The 20,374-nt window shown below is 36.4% G+C and overlaps 1 protein-coding gene across 5 annotated transcripts in view; it reads left to right on the top strand.

The window, feature by feature from the left end:
* LOC136025350 (aromatic-L-amino-acid decarboxylase-like) overlaps positions 1 to 20,374 on the top strand; it is a 76,820-nt gene that overhangs the window by 5,164 nt on the left and 51,282 nt on the right. The window contains exons 1-2 of one of the 5 annotated variants that reach the window (XM_065701284.1): positions 2,076 to 2,094; positions 7,296 to 7,381. The exons of 1 other annotated variant lie outside the window; for it this stretch is intronic. In XM_065701284.1, the coding sequence (XP_065557356.1) occupies positions 7,302 to 7,381 (80 nt within the window). In that variant the 5' untranslated portion in view covers positions 2,076 to 2,094; positions 7,296 to 7,301. Of the gene's footprint in view, positions 1 to 2,075; positions 2,095 to 4,112; positions 4,242 to 7,295; positions 7,382 to 20,374 lie in introns of those variants that run through there. 3 more of the 5 variants (XM_065701283.1, XM_065701282.1, XM_065701285.1) reach the window with 3 other exon arrangements.

The following is a 20,374-nucleotide window of genomic DNA, read 5'->3' as shown; positions in this document are numbered from 1 at the left end:
AGTTGAGGGTAAGTTTAACTTAAAGACACTATCCTAGTTGTTAATGGACAAAGCTGCAGCATCAGACAGTCCATGGTACGGCTCATTAGTAAGCGAAACTCTAAAAGACAGAATTTTGATACCGGTAGATATATTAAAAGAATTGGCTTATTATGGTGTTTCCAAATATACAAGTTTCATCAAGTTTAGTTTTACCTATTAAAGGTTACGAGCATGAGAAACTTTGCCTAATTTTAGTAAAAGGGAGAAACACCTTGTTTTTCATATAGCCTAATCTTAATAGAAAACACACTAACAGCTTCAGCATATCAGAAAGCCCTACTGTAGGTTTCCTGCTTCTATCTACAAAAATGTGGAATTTCGTATTTTTTGCCAGAAGAAAGATCACGGATGCGTTTATATTTCTTTTTTTTCCAGGGGTGATCGTATCGACCCAGTGGGTCTAGGATATTGCGAGAGGGTTCATTTGAAGGGAAATTAGAAGTTTTCATGCCCTTCTTAAATGACCAAAAAGATTAGAGGGCAACTAGTCCCCCTCCCCGCCCCTTTTTCCAAAAATTGTTTTCTCTGATCTTTGTTTTTGATTAGCCTTTGTTGCCTTGATGCTTATTGGCAAAACTATAACCAGGTTTTAGCATCGTAAACTGTTATTTTTAACCTTGTTTACTTTTTTCATAACTTTACAGCCTTTTTAATTTTGCGATTGTTTAATTATATTACATTGTTTAACATTATAAATATACTAGATTTGTGAAGCATAGATGGCTTACCAAGCTATTTGGGTAGTCTATATTCCTACTCTTATAGCTATTCTGTTGAGGGTAAACTTTCTTTTTAAGTACTTCAGATCATATTACAATTCGCAGTCGATAAAATTCTTTGTATAAATACTATTTTTATACGACACCTTGTCTTAAGGATGGACTTTCCACAAAAACAACATCAGTAGAAAATAAAACCAAATTCCACTAAGTTTAAAGAGAAAGCTAAATTAGGATGGAAAAGATCTAATAGGCTACAAATTCTAAATGTGAAAGTTCATGTAAATAATTTATATCCGGGAAAGGGTGTAAATCTCTTGTAAAATTGAACTTTTTTTTGGTCGAACATCCTGGTTAGCCCTGTTGCGTGGAGGAAATACTACGATCCGATTTTTAATACTGTATACTCTCTAGTTCATATTAAGAACAGGTTGCTTGATATGCTCTGTGCTTTTTTGTTATTACACCAGCACGAGATCTTCTAATTAATTTACCTTTTGTGGCAATATCTACAAAAAAAACCTTAAGTACATAGTGATCATAAAGTGATCAAGTGATCATAGCATCAGAGTATCAATTCTGCAGCAGTTGCGCATTTTCAAGCTATTTCTTTCTTTATAGCCACATAATAAAAAAATATCTGGCTATTTTGTTCTTATATATTAGTATTCAAAGTACTTTTTCCATTACAAATAGAAAAGACAGTCTTCGAAAGTGAAATGTTAGTACTTACTTCCTCTAGTACCTAAAACTAAAGGGTCTTCCTCTGGAAAAAGAGACTTATGAAACTTCGTCTGGAAAACCCCTAGCACATTTTCTAAAATACTCATATATCACAAATGTACCAAACACCTATCATAGTCTTGCCCTACGGTATCAGAAGTACAATTTTAAGACTTAAATAATTATCCATCTAACTTATTTTTATTGGAAAAAAAAACACTTTGATCTTTATATATGTTACACCCCTTGATATGCAAAACATAGACTGAGTAGAAAGATATTAAACATAAAATTATTATGCCTGTTTTCATTGAAGTATTAAGTAAGAAATTCCTTATCAAGCTATTTGGTTTTGCCTTTTTTATTATACTTGGGCATTTTGTGTGATGTTAAGAAAGCAATATCCCCTGCTAGGAAGACTATAATTTTCCCAGAGAGACTATCACTTCCCATAATTAAAGTCTATGTCTTTCCTATAATAGGCCAATTTAGACTTGCGCGATTTCCTTCCCCTTTCCTTTTTATACCTCTTAGGGAAATGATAACTTGTTGCTTTAGTCCCAGTACAAGAGCGGATACTATCTGCATAAGATAGATACCATTTGAGGAGGTAAGAATCTTGTTTTTAATTAATAGTAAAAAATGGAATGGGAAAATTATGTTTTTATTATACAGAAGAAAAAAACATGAAAAAACACCCACAAAACATTGTATTTTCTAGTACAAAAATATAGTAACCCCTATCTACCTCCACCTCGAAGGTAGGGTATGCCAAATATACCAGAAAATAATATTTTTAAATCTGTAAAACCCTCTATCAAATACAAAATAAATGATTTTTACAGACAAGGAAAGGGAGGTCAATGGCGTCAGTGACAAGAGTCATTAGCGTGGGGGGTAGGGGTCAGTAGCTTGGCTCTGCAAGTTCGTCAAAATTGACCCAGCTCTGAATAGGCACCTGGAGATGACTGGGAATGGCAAAAAGAAAGGATATGCAAAAGCGCTGGATGCCTGGCTGACTAAAAGAGACGTACTTTATAGTAAACAGGGTTTTTCTTGAGAAGGTTCTCAAAAAATTGAAACCTCAAATACTAAGAATGTATTTCATAACTGAAACCTCTTTTTTAATATAAATCAAATACAACTAAATTAACTGTTAAACTTGAAGTATTGCTGTGCAAAAGCTAAACAAGTTTTGATTTCAAATCAAAGAGTTCGTGGTAAAAAACTGTAGTAAGGAGCGACCCGGCTCAATAGTAATCAAAACTCTAAAAAACGGAATATTGATTCCAATAGTTACATCAAAAGAATTGTATGTTTATGCTGATTTTAAATACATAATTTTCATCAAGTTAAGTCTTACCCATCAAAAGTTACGAGTCTGAGAAAATTAGCCTTATTTTAGAAAATAGAGACTAACCCCTTTAAAAGTCATATAATCTTAACAAAAATCACACAATCAGATTCAACGTATCAGAGAACCCTGCTGCAGAAATTTCAAGCTCGTATTTAGAAATTCAAGCTGGTATTTAAGGGGTAGCATGACCAATCCGGCAGGGGTAGATGAACAATCCGCAGACGGCCTTTCAACGTCACTGTTAGAAATAACTAACCTCTTTCACTTGGGTGCAAAAAAAAGATGTTATATCGCCTTCCCTTTCATTTTTCGAATCGCTCTTCGCTTAACAGTCGGAAACTAAACCGACAAAACAAACTTTCTTGTGACCCCTTTATGTTTCCTGTTTCCTGCTTCACAATTTCAAGTTCCGCAACTTATGACCTACTGTTTGCAATAGATTGGTGAATATCAAGATTACAATTCGCAAAAATTTGTTTATACTCGTTTTTGTTACTTTTGTAAGTTTCGGACAAAAATTTTGGAGCTGGAGGGGGGGGGCTTCAAACCGGGAAACCCCTTCCCCCCTACCCTCCCTGGGTATGGCCTTGATCCTGCTTTATAAGTTTTTTGGAATATTATCCTTTCCATTCATGTAAGAGACTTATGTTAGTTGCGATTTAAAATCTGTTTTATATGACGTTTTTTTTTTCTTTTCCTAATTTTTGCAAGAAAACTGGAATATACTGCAAAGCTATGTAATAGTATTTTTTAGTTGGCTCATCTTCCTCTATTATTTCCGGTTCCATTAACTTTTTTTCTATCACTGGAGAAATCATTTGTTCGGGATATCCATTACCAATTAAAATATCTTGAATAAAAAACAGTTCCGCACTTTTGTATTTTGATTATGTTAATTTCAATACTACTACTACTACTACTACTACTAATAACTCACTGCAGCACCAAGCCGCCTGAGGCCAACACAGCCACGCACGCTCCTCCTCCAACCTAATCTATTTAAAGCCTCCCTCTTTACACCCTCCCAGGAAGTTTCCATTTCCTTTAAATCTTTATTTATGACAACCTCCCAACCCAGACAAGGACGACCTGCTTTCCGTGTAGCCCTAGACGGTTGGCCAAAAAGGACAATCTTCGGTAATCTGTCATCCTTCATCCGTAGAACGTGGCCTAGCCATCTCAACCTTTCTTTCATTATAGCCCCAGAAAGCGGGATTGAACCACACTTTTCGTAAAACCTACTGTTTGAAATACGGTCAGTCAGCCGGGTACCCAGAACAATCCGTAGACAGTTTCTCTGGAAAACATCTAGTAAATTTTCATCTACTTTTCTGAGTGCCCATGCTCCAGAGCCATATTTGACCACTGTCATCACTGCAGCTTCCAATATTCTAATCTTGGTATGTAGACTTATCTTTCTATTCTTCCAAACTTTTTTTAACTGTGAAAAAACACCCTGAGCTTTAGCTATTCTACTTTTAACATCTTCACTGCTCCCACCATCTTTACTAATAATACTACCAAGGTAACTGAAGCTCCCAACCTGATCAATCTTTTCGTTACCTAATGTCACCTGTTCATCTTCACTTATTCCTAGCCTTAGTGACTTAGTCTTCTTAACATTAATTTTCAAGCCTATTTTAGCACCCTGAACTCGTAAAACCTCTAAAAATTCATTCATTTTGCTCACACTTTCATCTAATATGCTTAAATCATCAGCATAGTCTAAGTCCAGGAGCGTTCTTCCTCCCCATTTGATTCCATGGTCTCCAATTGCCTTTCCTGTGCTCCTTAAGACGAAGTCCATCAAAATGATCCATATAAAGGGGGATAGAACACAACCCTGCTTAACTCCTGATTTAATACAAAACCAGTTGCTAACCTCATTTCCTACCTTAACCGCAGCAGTATTATTCTCGTACATAGCGCAAATCACTTTAATGTATTTTTCTGGTATACCATATAATGATAAGACCTTTGTTAACGCTGTTCTATCAACAGAATAGAAAGCTTGCTCATAATCGATAAAACTAAGGACCAAAGGTGTTTGACAACGAAGGGACTTCTCAATTATTAACCGAGGAGTGAAAACATGGTCGACACATCCTCTACCTTTTCTAAAACCGCATTGTTCTTCCCTTAAAACTTTGTTTACAGCATGTCTCAGTCTAAAAAGTATCATATTACTCAGTAATTCGCTACCTACAGAGACCAGACTAATGCCTCGATAATTACGACACTCACTCTTGTCACCTTTCTTATACAGTGGTTTAATTAAGGTTTTCCTAAAATGTTCTAGTGCCTTTTTTAAGCGACAAAAAAGATTGGAGGACAAATGGCCTCCCTCTCACCTGAATTTTTTCCTAAAAGTCATCCAATCAAAATTCGGAGAGAGCCATTCTGTTCAGCAAAGTTAAAAATTCCAGTAACTATGTCTTTGAGGATAACATAACACCCACAGCCTCTGGGGAAAGGTATGTAAGTCACGAAATTTGCCCGTTTTTTTTACAAGTAGTATTTCTTGTTGGGAAGTATATAGACATGTTTCGGGGACAGGGGAATATTTGATGCAGGGTGAATTTTCTACGGGGATAGTTTTCCGTCGGGAAGGAAGTTCCCATGGGTGAACTTTCCAAGGGAGAATTGCACCTGGAGAATTAGCCAGGATTTCTATACGATTTTTTTTTTGTCTTACTTTTTTTGTCTTACTACCAACTCAATTCTACATGTTAGAGATATTAAGCGGAATTGTCCGGGGGAAGTATTTACCGGGTTGAAATTGTCTGGAGTATCTTTCCCTAGATGGAGGGGTTTTTCACAGGAGAAATTCTACATTGGGGAGCTTTCGACAGGTAATTTCTCAGGAGGGAATTTTCTTTGGGATCACCTTTCTACTTTGGGGGGGGGGGGAAGATGAATTTGCGGAAATTTTTTCACACAATGGAGAATTTCTGCATCATTTTCAAAACAATCAGAAATAAAAGTTTTTCAAATGAAAGTGGGGTAAGCAAAAATTTCAGCTGAAATTTTTCGGTGGTAATTTTCAGCTAGAATGGAATGGTCTGGGGGAAATTTTCCTGGTGTGGGGGATATTTTATATGGGAAGAACTTTCCATGTAGCAATTTACCGTGAGGGGAAGAGATTTTCCATGGAGAGGGAATTTGGATTCCCCGGAATTATTTAAAAAGATCCGAAATTTAGTTAAAATAAATAAGCTTTTTCGACTGTAAATGAGCATTAACATCAAAACTTAAAAAGGAACATACGTATATTAGGGGGGCTACCCAATCCTCAATACCCGGCTCTTTATGCTAATTAATAAAATTGTTTTAATCATTTTCTTTGACTTATGAAGTGGGGAAATGACTAGAATTTGCAGTAACAATATTTTTTGAAACCATTTAATAGGCTTGCGATAATTTAAACAGTTGTTCATTGTTATCAACAAGAACAGCATATAATTATCTGTTTTGTTGATTACAGTTTTACAGCAAAGTGAAAAATTTCAAATATTTATGATTTTAGCTCTTAGGAACATTATTATATTAGCTTTTTTCCTGTTGTCAATTAAGCTTTTTCTGCCCCTAACTGATATTACGCAGCCTAGAATAGAGGAACTTTCTAAAGGAAATTATACACGGGGGAAAACTTTGCCAAAATTAATATGCAAATTTCATTAAAATTTTCATGCACGGTGAGCCAAATTCGAACCTGTATTAGTTGGAAAATGTCCAGAAATAAAAAAAACGAGTTTTTTAACTGAAAGTAAAGAGCAGTATTAAACTTAAAACGAACAGAAATTATTCCATATATGAAAGGGGCTGTCCCAGGGAGTCTGTCTGTAAAAGTTTTGTTCTGACCCATTTCAATTTACAAGTATTTCAGGGTTTTTCGCCGTAAGCTATATTCGGGGTGTTTTAGAAAATGAGCCTCCACAAAAATCATTCTTGTCTATTTCATTTTACGGGTGTTTCTGGGTATATTCATGACATTTCAGGGATTTCGACCCTCAAAATATTATTCCTCGATTTTTCAATTTTCCTCTTTAGATTAGCTATCTTAACTTTAAATGTTATATCATGTATTATCATCATGGGCCCAGGGGCCTTTTCCAGCATTCTACGGCAATTGGTTTGACCTGATTAGCCCCCGTGGCAGTAATAATAGTTGAACAAATAGAGCGTTATCCAATTGATAGCCTTGTTGATACCAAGGTTTCTAAAAATCGAACTTGTTTTCAATTAGTTTTGAAATTCACTCCTTATCTGTTTGTGTTCAGATCCAGTCTGCATTAATGAAATCCGTCCTCAGCAATTAGGATATTTCGTTGTATTTTTCTGTCTTAGATCTTCTTATCAAAAGAATAGAAGATAATTCCTCAAATTTGAAAAACTGTTTGTAATCGACTAATTCTAGCTTGATTAGTGAAAAGCTAATTTGTTGGTATTTCTAGGATATTATGGATTCTGCTGAATTTCGTAGAGCCGCCCATCAAATGGTTGAATATATAATAGAGTATATGGAAAATATAAAAAATAGGTAAGATAGAACTATTGATGTAGGAAAAGAAGAAAGAGGTACATAGAAAAAAGGAATTTAGATGAAGTGCAATAGTACGAGTAAACTTTCGAACATTGTAGAAAAAAGAGAAACAAAAAGAAAAAACTAGCTGTTAGCTAGAAAGAAAAACTCCTAAATAAAAAATGATCCAAATTGAAAACCCATAAATTTTGTGAAAAATATGAAACTAAAACATTATTACTTATTGCCAAATATTAGCATTAAAATGGAAATTAATGTAGGTACCAAAAGGTAAACGTTTCAAACGATTTTTTTTTAATTAACGTAACTACCAAAAGGTAAATTTTTCTCTAAAACCAATTCATAAAATTTCTTGTCAAAAAATATTCAGCAGCTTTTTTGTTCATCTTAATTTGTACGTTTTTAACAGCATTAATTTGTGTTTCCTATTTATTGTTTCGTTTTGGTCTGTTTACCTTTAGTAATTTTTTTGTTGGAATAATTTACTGAATTGAATTACTCATAACCAGATGTTTTATGGTTTAGTTTCATTTTTGTCTATATAGCCATAGAGCCTACATGGTGACATCAATTTCTAAATAGCGGGCCCCTAATCTTCAAAGTGGAAAAGTTTTGAAAATTTTTAACGAATTGAAAAATAGTGGCTTCAGGTCAAAAAAGATAAAAAGGTTAAGTCCTTAAAATCTTTTAACAAGCTCTATAGGAAAGGAAAGAACATAAATTCCTCAAGACAGAGAGGGGGGACTAGCGTTTGGCCAGTCTAAAAAAGTATTTTGAGTATACTTACTGCTTACTTGTACTTGTAGTGGGAATCAGGCCTTCTACCTGGCCCGGTATCAAGGTTCCTGGAGACCTTTTTGAATCACGTAGTTTGGTCTGCTGTCAGCTGCTTTGCAAATGAGAGCCATTGAGTTGTCCATCTGTGACGAAACTTTTTGAACCCTCCAATAGGTTAAGATATAATTTAACCAAGTTCCACTAGCTTTTCTGCTGTCCTCCTTGGCGTCTTTTCTATGAGTTAAGGGGCTCAGCTAAAAGAATTTGATAACACAAGTACTCTGTTGGCCTCCGTAACACATGGCCGAATCATTTCAGTTGACGCTCCTTGGTCGTGATGGTAACTCTTGATACCACAGATTTGTCGTATATCCACATTTAATATGCGATCATTCAGATTTAACCTGAGGATGCTACGCAGACAGTTATGTTCAAACACCTTCAGTTTATTTTCGTGTAGTCGCTTTACTGACAAAGTTTGGGATCTACAAAGAAGGATCGTTCAAATCAAAGCCAGGTAGAGTCGAACTTTAGCTCCCACACTTATTTCACGCCAGTTCCACAACGATTTTATAAGGGAACCAAAGACTGTCTGTGCTCTCTGTAATCGCTGTTGAATATCGGTGTCAGAAGATCCATCAGTAAAAATCTAGGAGCCAAGATATTTGAAGCTGTTGAACTGATCCAACTGTACTTGATTTACAGTTAACATAATAGGATCAGTGGGATTTGTCTTCCCTGTACTAACTTTCAAGCCAATGCGATATTCCAAAGTAACTACCTCATCGAGCATAGTTTGAGCTTTCTCTGAGTCCGAGAGGATTGCTGCATCATCAGCGTATTCAAGGTGTCTAAGAGAAAGGTTCTGTTTAATCTGAACTCCTGGATGAGAACACAGCGCATTTTCAAGTACCCAATCAATACGGTAGTTAAACAGAGCCAGAGACAGAACGCAGCATTGTTTTATTCCAAACTCAAACAGAAATTCTTCAGTCTCTAGTCTGTGAACTTTAACTCGTCTCACAGAGCCCTTGTAGTATGCTCTAAGTAGTTTGAAAAATTCCAGGACCATCATTTTCAAGAGCTTTCCAAAGTGTTTGGCGAGTGATCGAATCGAAGGCGAAAACGAAGTCCAGAAATATCAGAATCAGTGCAAATTATATCTTTCAAACTGCTGGACAATAAGGCGGAGTGCAAATATATTGTCAGTGCAGCCTCTACCGGGACGGAAACCGGCTTGATTTTCACGAGATCTTTTGTCTCTTGTTGCCTTGAAGCGGTTAAAGAGGATAATCCTGAAAATTTATGCTGCAATGTCATTTAGACTTATTCCCCGATAATTTTTTAACTTGGTTTTATCAGCTTTCGCGTAAAAAGGGGGAATAACTCATATCTTCTAATCCTTTTGGGAATGTGTTGGTCCTCCATACCTCCCCTAGGATACCATGGAGCTGTTCTACTGTGATCTCGGGACACTTTTATATATTTCCGGGGGGACACCATCTTGCCCTGGGGCTTTATTGTTATTCAGGGGTTTAATTGCTTTGGGTATTTCCAATCTTGTTGGGGTGGCCAGATTAATACTGTAAGGTTCTTTTTTAACACCAGGGAGAAACAACCAGGAATTGATGACGGGATGACGAGGCTTGATTAGGTTGTCTTTGGAAGTGATCTTTCCATCTGATCAAACGTTTCTTTTGACAGCTAATGACATTTCCTGCTCTTTCTCTGACAATTTCAGGCACAGCAGCTTTCTTACCAGTCGATTCCTCAAATACCTGGTAGAGTTTGTGGGTTTCATGAGTGCGTGCTGCTTTTTCTAAGGACAAAGCAGTCTTTTCCAACATTTCGCGGCGGTCTGGACGAGCAAAGCACTTAACCTGTATGCGTAACTCTTTCGTGATATATTTAGAAACGCTCATTTTTTCTAAGTTATTCGACTGGTAACGGAGTTCTGGTGGTAATCCAATGCTCTAGGTAGCTCAATTGCATTCGAGCTATACTCTCAGCCTTGAGTTACCTAATATTTTGTATATGTTGGTTATAATAAAAGAACCTTGAACCTTGAACCTTTATTTCGTTCGGCCTAGAATCTCTTCAGTGGTCTCTTTCTCACTGTTTTGAAAGTCTTCCTTATTTGCTCAGGTCACGGTTTTCCTATTCATTCAAGTTTAGGTGGTCTTCTCTGCCTGTATTTATGGCATTCGGGCGAGGGTACCCTGGTTTCTATTATGGACCCCCCAGGGACCAGGTCTCCATTGGTCTGTGCCCCTATGGAGGTACCCTACATATCTGAAGGGCGTTTCCCTACCTGCCACTTGGGGACACGCTGGGGTGGCCTGGGGGAGACCCCTACTGAGAAGATGACTAAATAGGTATTCAATAGGTACAATGAGTAGATTGAAGTATAGTGATTGAAAAAATATATGCTCCGTTTCAAATCAATTTTCAACTCAAAATATTGTTTCAGTAAGAAAATTGAGATTTTTGACAAAACCAAATAAACAAAATGTTTGACAAAGTAAAGCTGAAATCTAGCTGTTTGTACGGTGTGCAATCAACGTATCCCGACAAATAAATATGCAACAGATATTAAGAAAAAAATTTAATTTTATCAGAATAATATTGACCACTGACGAATTACATATTTGGAGCAGCCAGCATCAAAAATTAAAAACAAAAGAGAGAGAGAGAGAGATAGAGAGAGAGAGGGAGAGAGAGATAGAGAGAGAGAGAGAGAGATAGAGAGAGAGAGGGAGAGAGATAGAGAGAGAGAGAGAGAGAGAAAGAGAAAGAGAAAGAGACAGGAATATATATATATATATATATATATATATAGAGAGAGAGAGAGAGAGAGAGAGAGAGAGGAAAAGTCAAAAGTTATAAAAACTATTATTAAAATTAATGAAAAAACAAGGGTGTATGCAAAACAACATTTAAAAAATTCCTTCTTTGAATTATCTTTTTCATATTACTTTTTGGTCTGAGGTAGTTGTCTACTTTTTTGAAAAAAGATCCTCAATCCCTCGCTCGTTATAATAAAGTTTTTTAGAGGTTCGAAAATATGTATTTTAGTTCAACTGCCGTTGTGTTTCAACAGTCGGTCTAGAATTGGAAAAAGTCAAACCTTAGCGTAAACGGTGAGGAGCTGAGAACGATGAATTTCTATTAGTTTCAAGTTTTTATATTCCTCCTTATTTTTACTAATTTCTAATCATTTTTCAAATCATGTCCACACCTAACCAATATACGTTAGCTACCTGCCGCACAAGGCTCTGATTTCCTGCTGTTAAATTGTTTGTATCAATAATTGTAAATTAATCAATATTGTCCCGCATTTTCAGCTTTAATCTGCAAAGTAATTACATGTTGAATTCTAGTTGAAGTTCTGGACTGAATTGGAATATTTGTTCAAAATTTCCAAAGAACAGTAGTGTGTTGAATAACTTGGTATCACTATTTTTACCTCAAAATTTTGGGTAATACATGGAAATTCTGCATCTGGTTCCCCCATCTCTTCTTAGACATTTAACCACCGTCCGCCTTCACAATAGCTGATTTGCAGTTATACATCAATAAATTTAATTTCATGAGAAATCAAGAGTATAAACTAAGATAAATGAAGCATTTAGTTAAATTTCTATATTAAACATTTATTTTGTGTGAACTACTTGACTTTTAAGGAACGAATGCGCGACAGTGCTGCATTACTTTTTGTAAAATTTTGAATTTCAATATAAAATTATTAGATATTTTCTAATAGATTGCTTATCTCAGAATTTTAATCGATATCATTTTTGCCCTTTTTGGAGCAAAATCGCAGTTTGGTGCCTCAAATAGCAGGAAATACTACCCTCCTGTGCCATAATATTTTTGGTAACTTTAGAAGAAGCTGTTTTTAACATTGAAAGAATATTGAATGAACTCTCTCCAGGCCCCCATTGCTTTGATATGAAAACCCCCTGAAAAAAACAACAACAAAAACACCCATACAAATAAACATACATCCGTGATCTTTTATTTTGCGGAGAAAAAAAATCGAAATTCGATATTATTATAGACAATGGGTTGAAACCCCCACAGTCTTGTCTTTTTGTGGGTGTTCCCCCTTTTTCAGAAATCAGGCAAATTTTTCAGGCCCGTAGCTTTTGATAGGTAACATTAAACTGAAAGATTTTACATATTTAGAATCAGTATAAAATGGCCATTTTTTTTTTATGTCCTAATTGTCATAAAAATTCATTTTTAAAGTTTCGGTTATTGGCCAGAGTCGTTTCTTACTTACAGTTAGTTGCCACGAGCTCTTTGATTTTATATTGCTTTGATGGTAGTATTTATGAGTGTCCTTGGAATTGAGCAATCGTTTTTAAAGTATTGAGGGGGAAAGGTCAAGCTTTAGTATAGGGACAGGGGGTTGAGGAGGAGACTGTCCTGGTCTAATATGAAATTATTTCTAATCGTTTGAAATTTTAAGGTCAATTTTTCTAGTTTTATTTAATTTTTGCTCATTTTAAAGACATAACCAAGTCCACCCTAAGAGTGAGGATGGCTACTGCTCCCTCAAGCATTACTCTCCAAATTACAATTTAACTTCTGTAAAGCAATGCATGGTGACTATTCAAAGAAGGTTTGAAAAAATGGGCCAAAAATACTTTTGTGTGGCTTAAACTCAAAGTGGTGAGTTTTAAGGAAATTTAGGGCGGGGATGGGCAAAATGTACTTTTCAAAATTCGAATGTTTGCTATGTTTTTTTTTTCAAAATTCCAGAGGAAATAGTAAAATTTTCTTTTTCAATAAAAGTACAGGTATTTTTACAATCCAGGGTATAGACAATTACCCCCTCAAAATTGACGGCATTATAGGAGCCTTTCTCCCCTCTATTGTCGTATGAGAATATATTTGTCTACACCCTAATGCACAAAAACGTATCAATAATGTGCAAGTTCAATATAGGCACAAATGTATTTGCAAATAATGTGAAGTTATACAATGTCCAATAGCCTTTAATTTTATTTGATAAATAGTTTTCAATACTGGTTGGCCAAAATGCTAAAATGTGTTGTGATTTCTTTTCCTACTCAAAAAGGGTACTGCATGTTTAAACGCCTGTTCGAATGGACGCTCTTTTAACAAGCTAGGGCTACGGACTATGGGCAATCTCATCCATTACTATTCTTCTCGGGATAAGTAAGAAATATCATTTCCTGTCGATAGCTACTTTAAGATGTTGAATTTAAAATTTTATTTCATTATTCCAATGAAGACCGCATCCCTTTTTTGTGTGTTTGTGGGAAGGGGGCTGGTAATCACCATTTCGCAAATTTTGATTATTTTCATGTGCTCATGGAATTTAATTTGCACTTTTGGAATTAATACATTTCAAATGCTTAAAATGAGCATAACTAACATACTTTTTTGTTGCATGTGTTTTAATCAAAACTTTGTTCCTTAGAATTTCGGTTTCCATTTGCCGTTCTTCACTTACAGTTTGTTACTATTTACTGTTCGATCCGAGGCCCTCTTAATTTTTATAGAGGCAATCTCCCCGTTTAACCCCCTTTTTTAAATTCAAGTTTAATATTCATATGAGAATACCTTGAGAGTGAACTGGATCCGAAAACATCAAAAGTTAACAATAGGGTCATCAATTTTATGGTTTTCATGATGAATTCTTCGACTAAATCTTTTTTTTAATGGGGATTTCTCCCATAGACGCTGGCGATGGCCAGGGTTGCTAATGCCCTGCGGTAAAAAACGAGAAGTCAAAATGTATGTAATTAGTAACCTGAGAAATATTCCCATTTAAATTTTGATAAAACCAAAGCTTCTGGCAGCACCCCCCCATCTCCTTGGAAATTTTTTAAGTTGTTGTTGATATTTTCCTCCCTTCTCTCCATCATTTTAGCTGTTAAATGAAAAAATTTTGCGTCTTATACTGCACAGAAAATATTTTATGCAGTAAGAAGGCATCTGAGACCACGCAACACCCTTGTTATATGCTTATCTTAAATATATACCGACGAAAGAAGGAGAGTTGGCTTTTAAATCTACCCTACCTCCTCCCCTCTCTCATAAATAAAACTCCTTCTGTATTTATTTGAAGCCTCACAGAAAATTTAGGGAGCTAGTGCATAAAAGTGTTGTTCTTTTGCAGCTTCACGCACAGCTGTCCTCCGTCACTTATACAAAGATCAACCGTCTTTTATACTGTCTTGTATAAAAGACAGTATAAGACTTATACTTACACTAAGTCTTGTACTTATACAAAAGATCAATTGTTAACGTTAATCTCATTAGCAATTCTAAATCATGCTACATAATTTTACCAAAGCTAAAGTAAACATTCCTAGTTAGATGACACTGAAACAAAAACTTATATATTAAATGTTTATTTTGCACGGACTATGTTCATTTTTAGAGGTGAGTATTCCATGGCATTACTGCTTCTGAAACTGGGAAGCCCAATGCATAGTTCTCTGATATTATTGTCTCGAAAAAAATTCTCAAGATTTCCAACCCATAAATTTTTTCCCCTTTTAGGTGGACTTACTGATTTGCACCACAAAATTATAGAAAACTATGCTATGGCAAAATTTTTTGGTACTTAAAAAGGGCACTAAAAATTTTAATTTTCATTTAAGTGTCCGTTCTTCCAATTTTCTGAGGCCACCAGTTCGATGCGATCATCCCTGGGGAAAATAAAACAAAAAGACAATAAACACGGTTTTTTGATAGTTCGTTTCGATAAAATTCTCATTTCTATTGATCGAGGCTTGGAACTTCTGCATTAGAACTCGCTGATATGCTAAATTTGACGGTGTAACTTTCGTCAAGATTATTTGTGTTTTTTGCATTTAACCCTTATTTGAAAATAAATTCGTGAAATTATTATAGATAATGTTGTAATTTCAAGATAATTATATGGTAATTTCAACTATTGGAGTCGCCTGGCCTCGGAAAGGTCAATGGAGTATGACTGTTCCAAGTCTGTCATTAGAGGAAGATTTGGCTGTGGCCTTGCCATGGACTTTGAAAACCAAGATTCCAACCTCAGATCGAACTGTTTTATTTTTTCAAACACCAAGATTCAGTCTCAGATTGAACTGTTTTATTTTTTATGACAACTACTGCACGTGCGTGGACAAGATTTATGAGTGTGAAACAGCACCCTAAATTTGGTTTCCGGAACTTCTGCACAATGTTTCAAGCTTCCAAGTCTTAGTGAGAGCTGATACTTCTCCAAGATTACCACCTTAACCTTCTGGCTCTGACATAGGTTTGAAGGCTTGGTTTGATGATAGGTTTTGATGGGTTTGATGGCTTGGATCAAATAAACTTCACAGATATGTGACTGTTTTCGACAGCGGGTCCTTGTAGAGCTGTAAATTCGAAGTTGCCCTTATATTAACAAATCAAATATTTCAAGCTATATGTAACCTGAAATCTCGCTTCATAGGCACCCATGTCAAACTGACAATAGTAGCCTCCTACACGCCTAGCAAGTATGCTCCCGACGAGTCAAAAGACAAAATACTCAAACAGTAGCACTCAAATCGGTAGCCGAAGACATACCACGTCAGGATATAGAGGTTTTTATGGGGGCTTCAACACGAAAGTAGAAACGGCGAATCGTACTCTTCGGCAAACGTCAGTGAGCATGGTTTTTCCAGCTAAATAACTGTTTATTTATTTCACACACCTCAACGACCTTGTCTCAAGGACCATATTTGCCCACCATAACGTACACACACACACACTCATAGACATCACCCGATTGCCTTACCCGAAATCAAATTGAACACTGCCTCTGGAGCAAGAACTTGAAATTAGGCCTACTGAAGGGACTACAGAGGAGCTGACGCTAATTCAAACCATAACCTGATGGCAGCAAAAATCTCCCTCAAGTTGAAAAATAAATAAAAACGCCAAAGCGACTCCCTCAAACTTAATTTTTGACGCAGCAAACAAACCTGAGAAAGTATAAAACTCAATTTTTATTACAGGGAAATCCACAATTGGCAAGTCCAAAGGACTAATGGATGTCTGACGAAACATGGAACCACATAGGGAAATCCACCATTGGCCGCTGCATAAGTCCAAAGGACTAATGGATGTCTGACGAAACATGGAACCACATAGGGGAAAGGAAAATAATAAAAGCATTGTTTATGCAAAGACAAGACCTCAACCACCAGATCCTCAGAAGTAAAGAATATAGAGCCAAGAATAAAGAAGTGAAAAACAGTGCCAGAAATGATCAGAGAAATTTGATTGAGTGGCAAGTTGAGCAGGTGGAAGAAGCAGCGAAGAGAGGTAGCTCAAGAGCTGTACATAAAATCACAAATGAGATAGCTGTCAAGAATTCCCCTATTCAGCGTGGATTGAAAACATTCCTCGGGAATCCTGATAACAAAGCTGTCTGCGGTGAGCAAATTCTGGGATGGCCACTTTGAAAAGCTATTGAAGAAACCTACAGCAGAAAACCCCCCCAGAGATTGAAGCAAAAGTTTTGTTCTCTTTAAATGCCAACACATATCCTCCGTCATCCAACGAAATTGCTGCATCGAAAGAATCTGAAAATGGGAAGTCATCTGGCGAAGACCAGAATTCAACAGAGATGATAAAAGTATAAGTTATGACATGCCTAATTGTGTAAACAGCTTTACTTTGAGCAATAAGGGTAACCGTCAAAATGCTTTCTGACTGGAAATACAGTATTCTTTTAATGTTGTTCAGTAGTGGGGACACCAACCTCAAAGATAACTGGCGTGGAATCTTTCTGCTTCTTATGCTCGGCAAATTGCTGTCACACATTTTACGGCAGGGAATCTGTTCACAGTTTGACAGGCACCTTGGTATGAAGTAACACGGATTCAAAACGAACCCTTTTTAGGCGGATCTGAAATTAAGTTTACAACAACTGGTGGATGAAAACAGAGAGTGCTGATCAAATATCCATATGATATTCATCGGTTTTGAGAAATATTTTGACTAAATGATCCGTCAGAGCCTGTAGATGATCCTACTGTACTACGGAAACCCCAAAAAGATAGTCTTGCTGACCATTGCTTTCTTTAAAGACTATGAGCGATGTTGAAAAACGACAGGTGGTGAAAACCATTTCTTTTATATCCTGTCATGAGTCAAACAAGGCTGCGTCTTGTCACCACTACTCTTTGTAATCGTAATTGATTATAACATGCAAAGCACAGCACAAAAAGCATTCAGCTTAGTCTTGAAGTACGCCTGAGCATAAAAGGCTTTGCTGGCGACATCGTCATACTAGAATCATGTAAGAAGTGACTTCAAGACCTATTAGAACAAGTGAAGGAGAAGTCTGCCAGGTTGGCCTAGAAGTAAATTGAAAAACAAAATGCATGGTTACAGGAGACTCACCCCTGAGCATCACTTTTGGAGACTAGCAATTAAAACAAAGTCATCCATTTTAAAAACATAGGAAGAATAATTAAAAATACAGGATCTACCAGAAAATAAATCTTCACAAGAATTTCTTAGGCCACTGGAGTCTTCAATAGACAATGGAAAGTTTGGTCGTCTCAAAGCTTCTCTCTACGAATAAAATTTGCTACACTTTAATAGCAACGTCATCCTAGTTCTGCTGTACACTGCAGAAACCTGGCCCTTAAACCAAAAACAAGAGAGTGCTTTCGAGAACCTCAACATCTTGAAAGTCTCAAAAGAATCCTCAACATCCACTTGTGGCAGAAAATAACCATCCACAATTAAATGGGTTAGCCTCTTGTGACAGATACAATAAAAGCTTGTTGATAGACATAGCTTGGTCAGGTACCACGTATAGACAATAGCCAGCCATCTAATGCAGCACTCCACGGGCAACAATCGGCTTTACGCTGCAGAAGCAGACCCAGAAACACCATACACCGAATGTACCAGATGGATCTGTGAAACCTGAACGCTTCAATCCTCCTCCATCAGCGGGAGGATATATTGGAATTATAAATATTGTGGGAAAATTGGTAGCCCCTTCGTGGGTGTCCTGGGTGCCTCTGGAGCCAAAAAAGGATCTAAGGTGTAAAGATTGGTAATTATTTGAGGATAGGATATATTTTCTTGGGCTCCTAACTTGTGGTTGATAAAGTTAAATTTATCTAGTTAATATGTACATTATAATAAAAATCCAATACTTTGATGGTTTTACCTTTACCAAGCTCTTTTGTTAACGAACTATCTGACAGACGTATATGTACTTTGTTTAAGATCAAAGTTTACTAGCTTAATCTTTATGTGTTTAAGGTTTTATATGACTACCAAATTAAAAATGCAACTCTATTGCTTGTTATTTTGTTTCTATGTATTTATTGAAAAAAAAATATTGACACTGAAATTTCATCATTTTCTTGATTTTTTTTCTTTTACACTATTTTCTATGAGTGCTTGCGCAACATTTGCAGTAATATCAATAACGAGGATATGCCATCCTTGTCTTGGTGACCATTAAACCTCTGGTATTTTATTTCATAAACTTTTTGTTTCTTAATACTGGTTGGCAACGCTCTAGTAAAGGACCCATAGTAAATTCCTGTAGTAAAGGGCCATAAGGCTTCAGTGCGTTATATTTATTTCCATAGGCACCTCATGTGCAAGGAATGATCGCATAAACTTCGGAGAGTGCTAAATTGACGTTAAATTGGAACTTCTGGTGCCCTTTTAAAGATTCGAAAGTGATCGGAGGGACACTAGGCAATGAAACATTGGCTATAAAATAAGTAGCTTCTTTTCCAATTTTTTGGGGAAAGGGAGAAGTTACTCCCTTTTTCCCAAAATGAATCCGATCAAAATTTTTGATATCCATTTTGTTCAAAATAATCCAAAGGACAAACTACTATGTCTCAGAGTTTGACAACTCCCCAGAGCCCTTGGGGCAAGGGCTGTAGCTTATTCAAGTTGCCCCTTGTTAGTATATAAGTAATTATTGGAAAAAGGGTATTTTTGATCCTGGGTCAAAGATTTAGGGTATTAAGGTTAAACTATTAAGGAAATATTGAAAGAGATGCCGAACAGATCTAAAACACACTACGTGCTTGCTGAAAATACATAGAACTTACAAGATAGTTTAAGGAGATGTTCAAGAGATATTGGAGAGTAGCCGGCCTTGCCTTTATAGGTTCCCCCCTTTGCTCATCACTGATCGAAACTTTGAAATTGTCATTTTGCTCAAAACGGCCAACAGGTCTAAAAGCTGTGCCTCGAGGGATGCCAAGCTCCCCATTGCTCCGGGGTAAGGACTTTAAGTTAAGCATTTTCCCATTTTTAAGATGCATAATTTGTCATTAGGAAGTATTTGATTCTGCGTGCATCCGAAAAGGATAGGGATATTAAGGTGAAACTTTGTTCAAGGGTATTTTATCCGAGTCAACGCTATAGCGTTACCTATTGTAAAGGGCCATTAGGCTTCAGTCTGTTATTATTATTTTTTATAGAGGTACTTCATATATAAGCTTAAGAAGGGGCCTATTAGATTGGAAATTGAAAGGTCTAATGCCCTTTTAAGAGTCTAAACTTATTGGGGACAAATAGTTCTTGCGTTCTATTTCCATAAATGTATCCGAATAAATTTTTGAGATAGCCACTTTGTTCAAGATATGTGAAAGGTTAGATAACTATAACTCAGGGGTTGACAAAATCCTAGAGACCCGACGGGAGAGGCCTTCTGCTAGCACATTAGGTTTTTCATTGGGAAAGGAGATCAAGTCTGATCCTGAATCTGCAAAGAGGCTCGGGGTATTAAGGTCTAACTTAAAAGAAATGTTGAAAGGAATGTCAAACATAATAAAAATACAATGCGCTTGCTGGTTGGCAAAAAGGAAAATATGCAATATATAAGGAGCGGCTGAGGGTATGAAGTTGAAAATTTCAAGGTATATTTCGGGGAGGTCGAAGAGTGACTAGGGGGCATCCAGCTCCATGCCTCCATACCCTTTTAGGGTGACCTCTCTCCTCAAGAATGAGCCAAATTTTCTAATTGTTATTTTTCAAAACCAGGCCAAAGGTCTAATAGCTACGTCTCCAGCAACGCCATGCCTCCACAGCCCTGGGACAAGGAGTGTAAATTAGACTGCAAATATTGTAAATTAGATTTAAAATAAGCATTGTAAATATTAGATGATTTGCCCCCCCCCCTACCCCCGTATATTTTGTGAATTATTGCCACTGCTAAAATAGAAAAAGAGC

This window comes from Artemia franciscana, chromosome 3 (genome assembly GCF_032884065.1).
Source record: "Artemia franciscana chromosome 3, ASM3288406v1, whole genome shotgun sequence".
Taxonomy (NCBI): domain Eukaryota; kingdom Metazoa; phylum Arthropoda; class Branchiopoda; order Anostraca; family Artemiidae; genus Artemia; species Artemia franciscana.
Note: the sequence above shows the minus strand (reverse complement) of the source record. Positions and strands in the feature narration are given on the sequence as shown.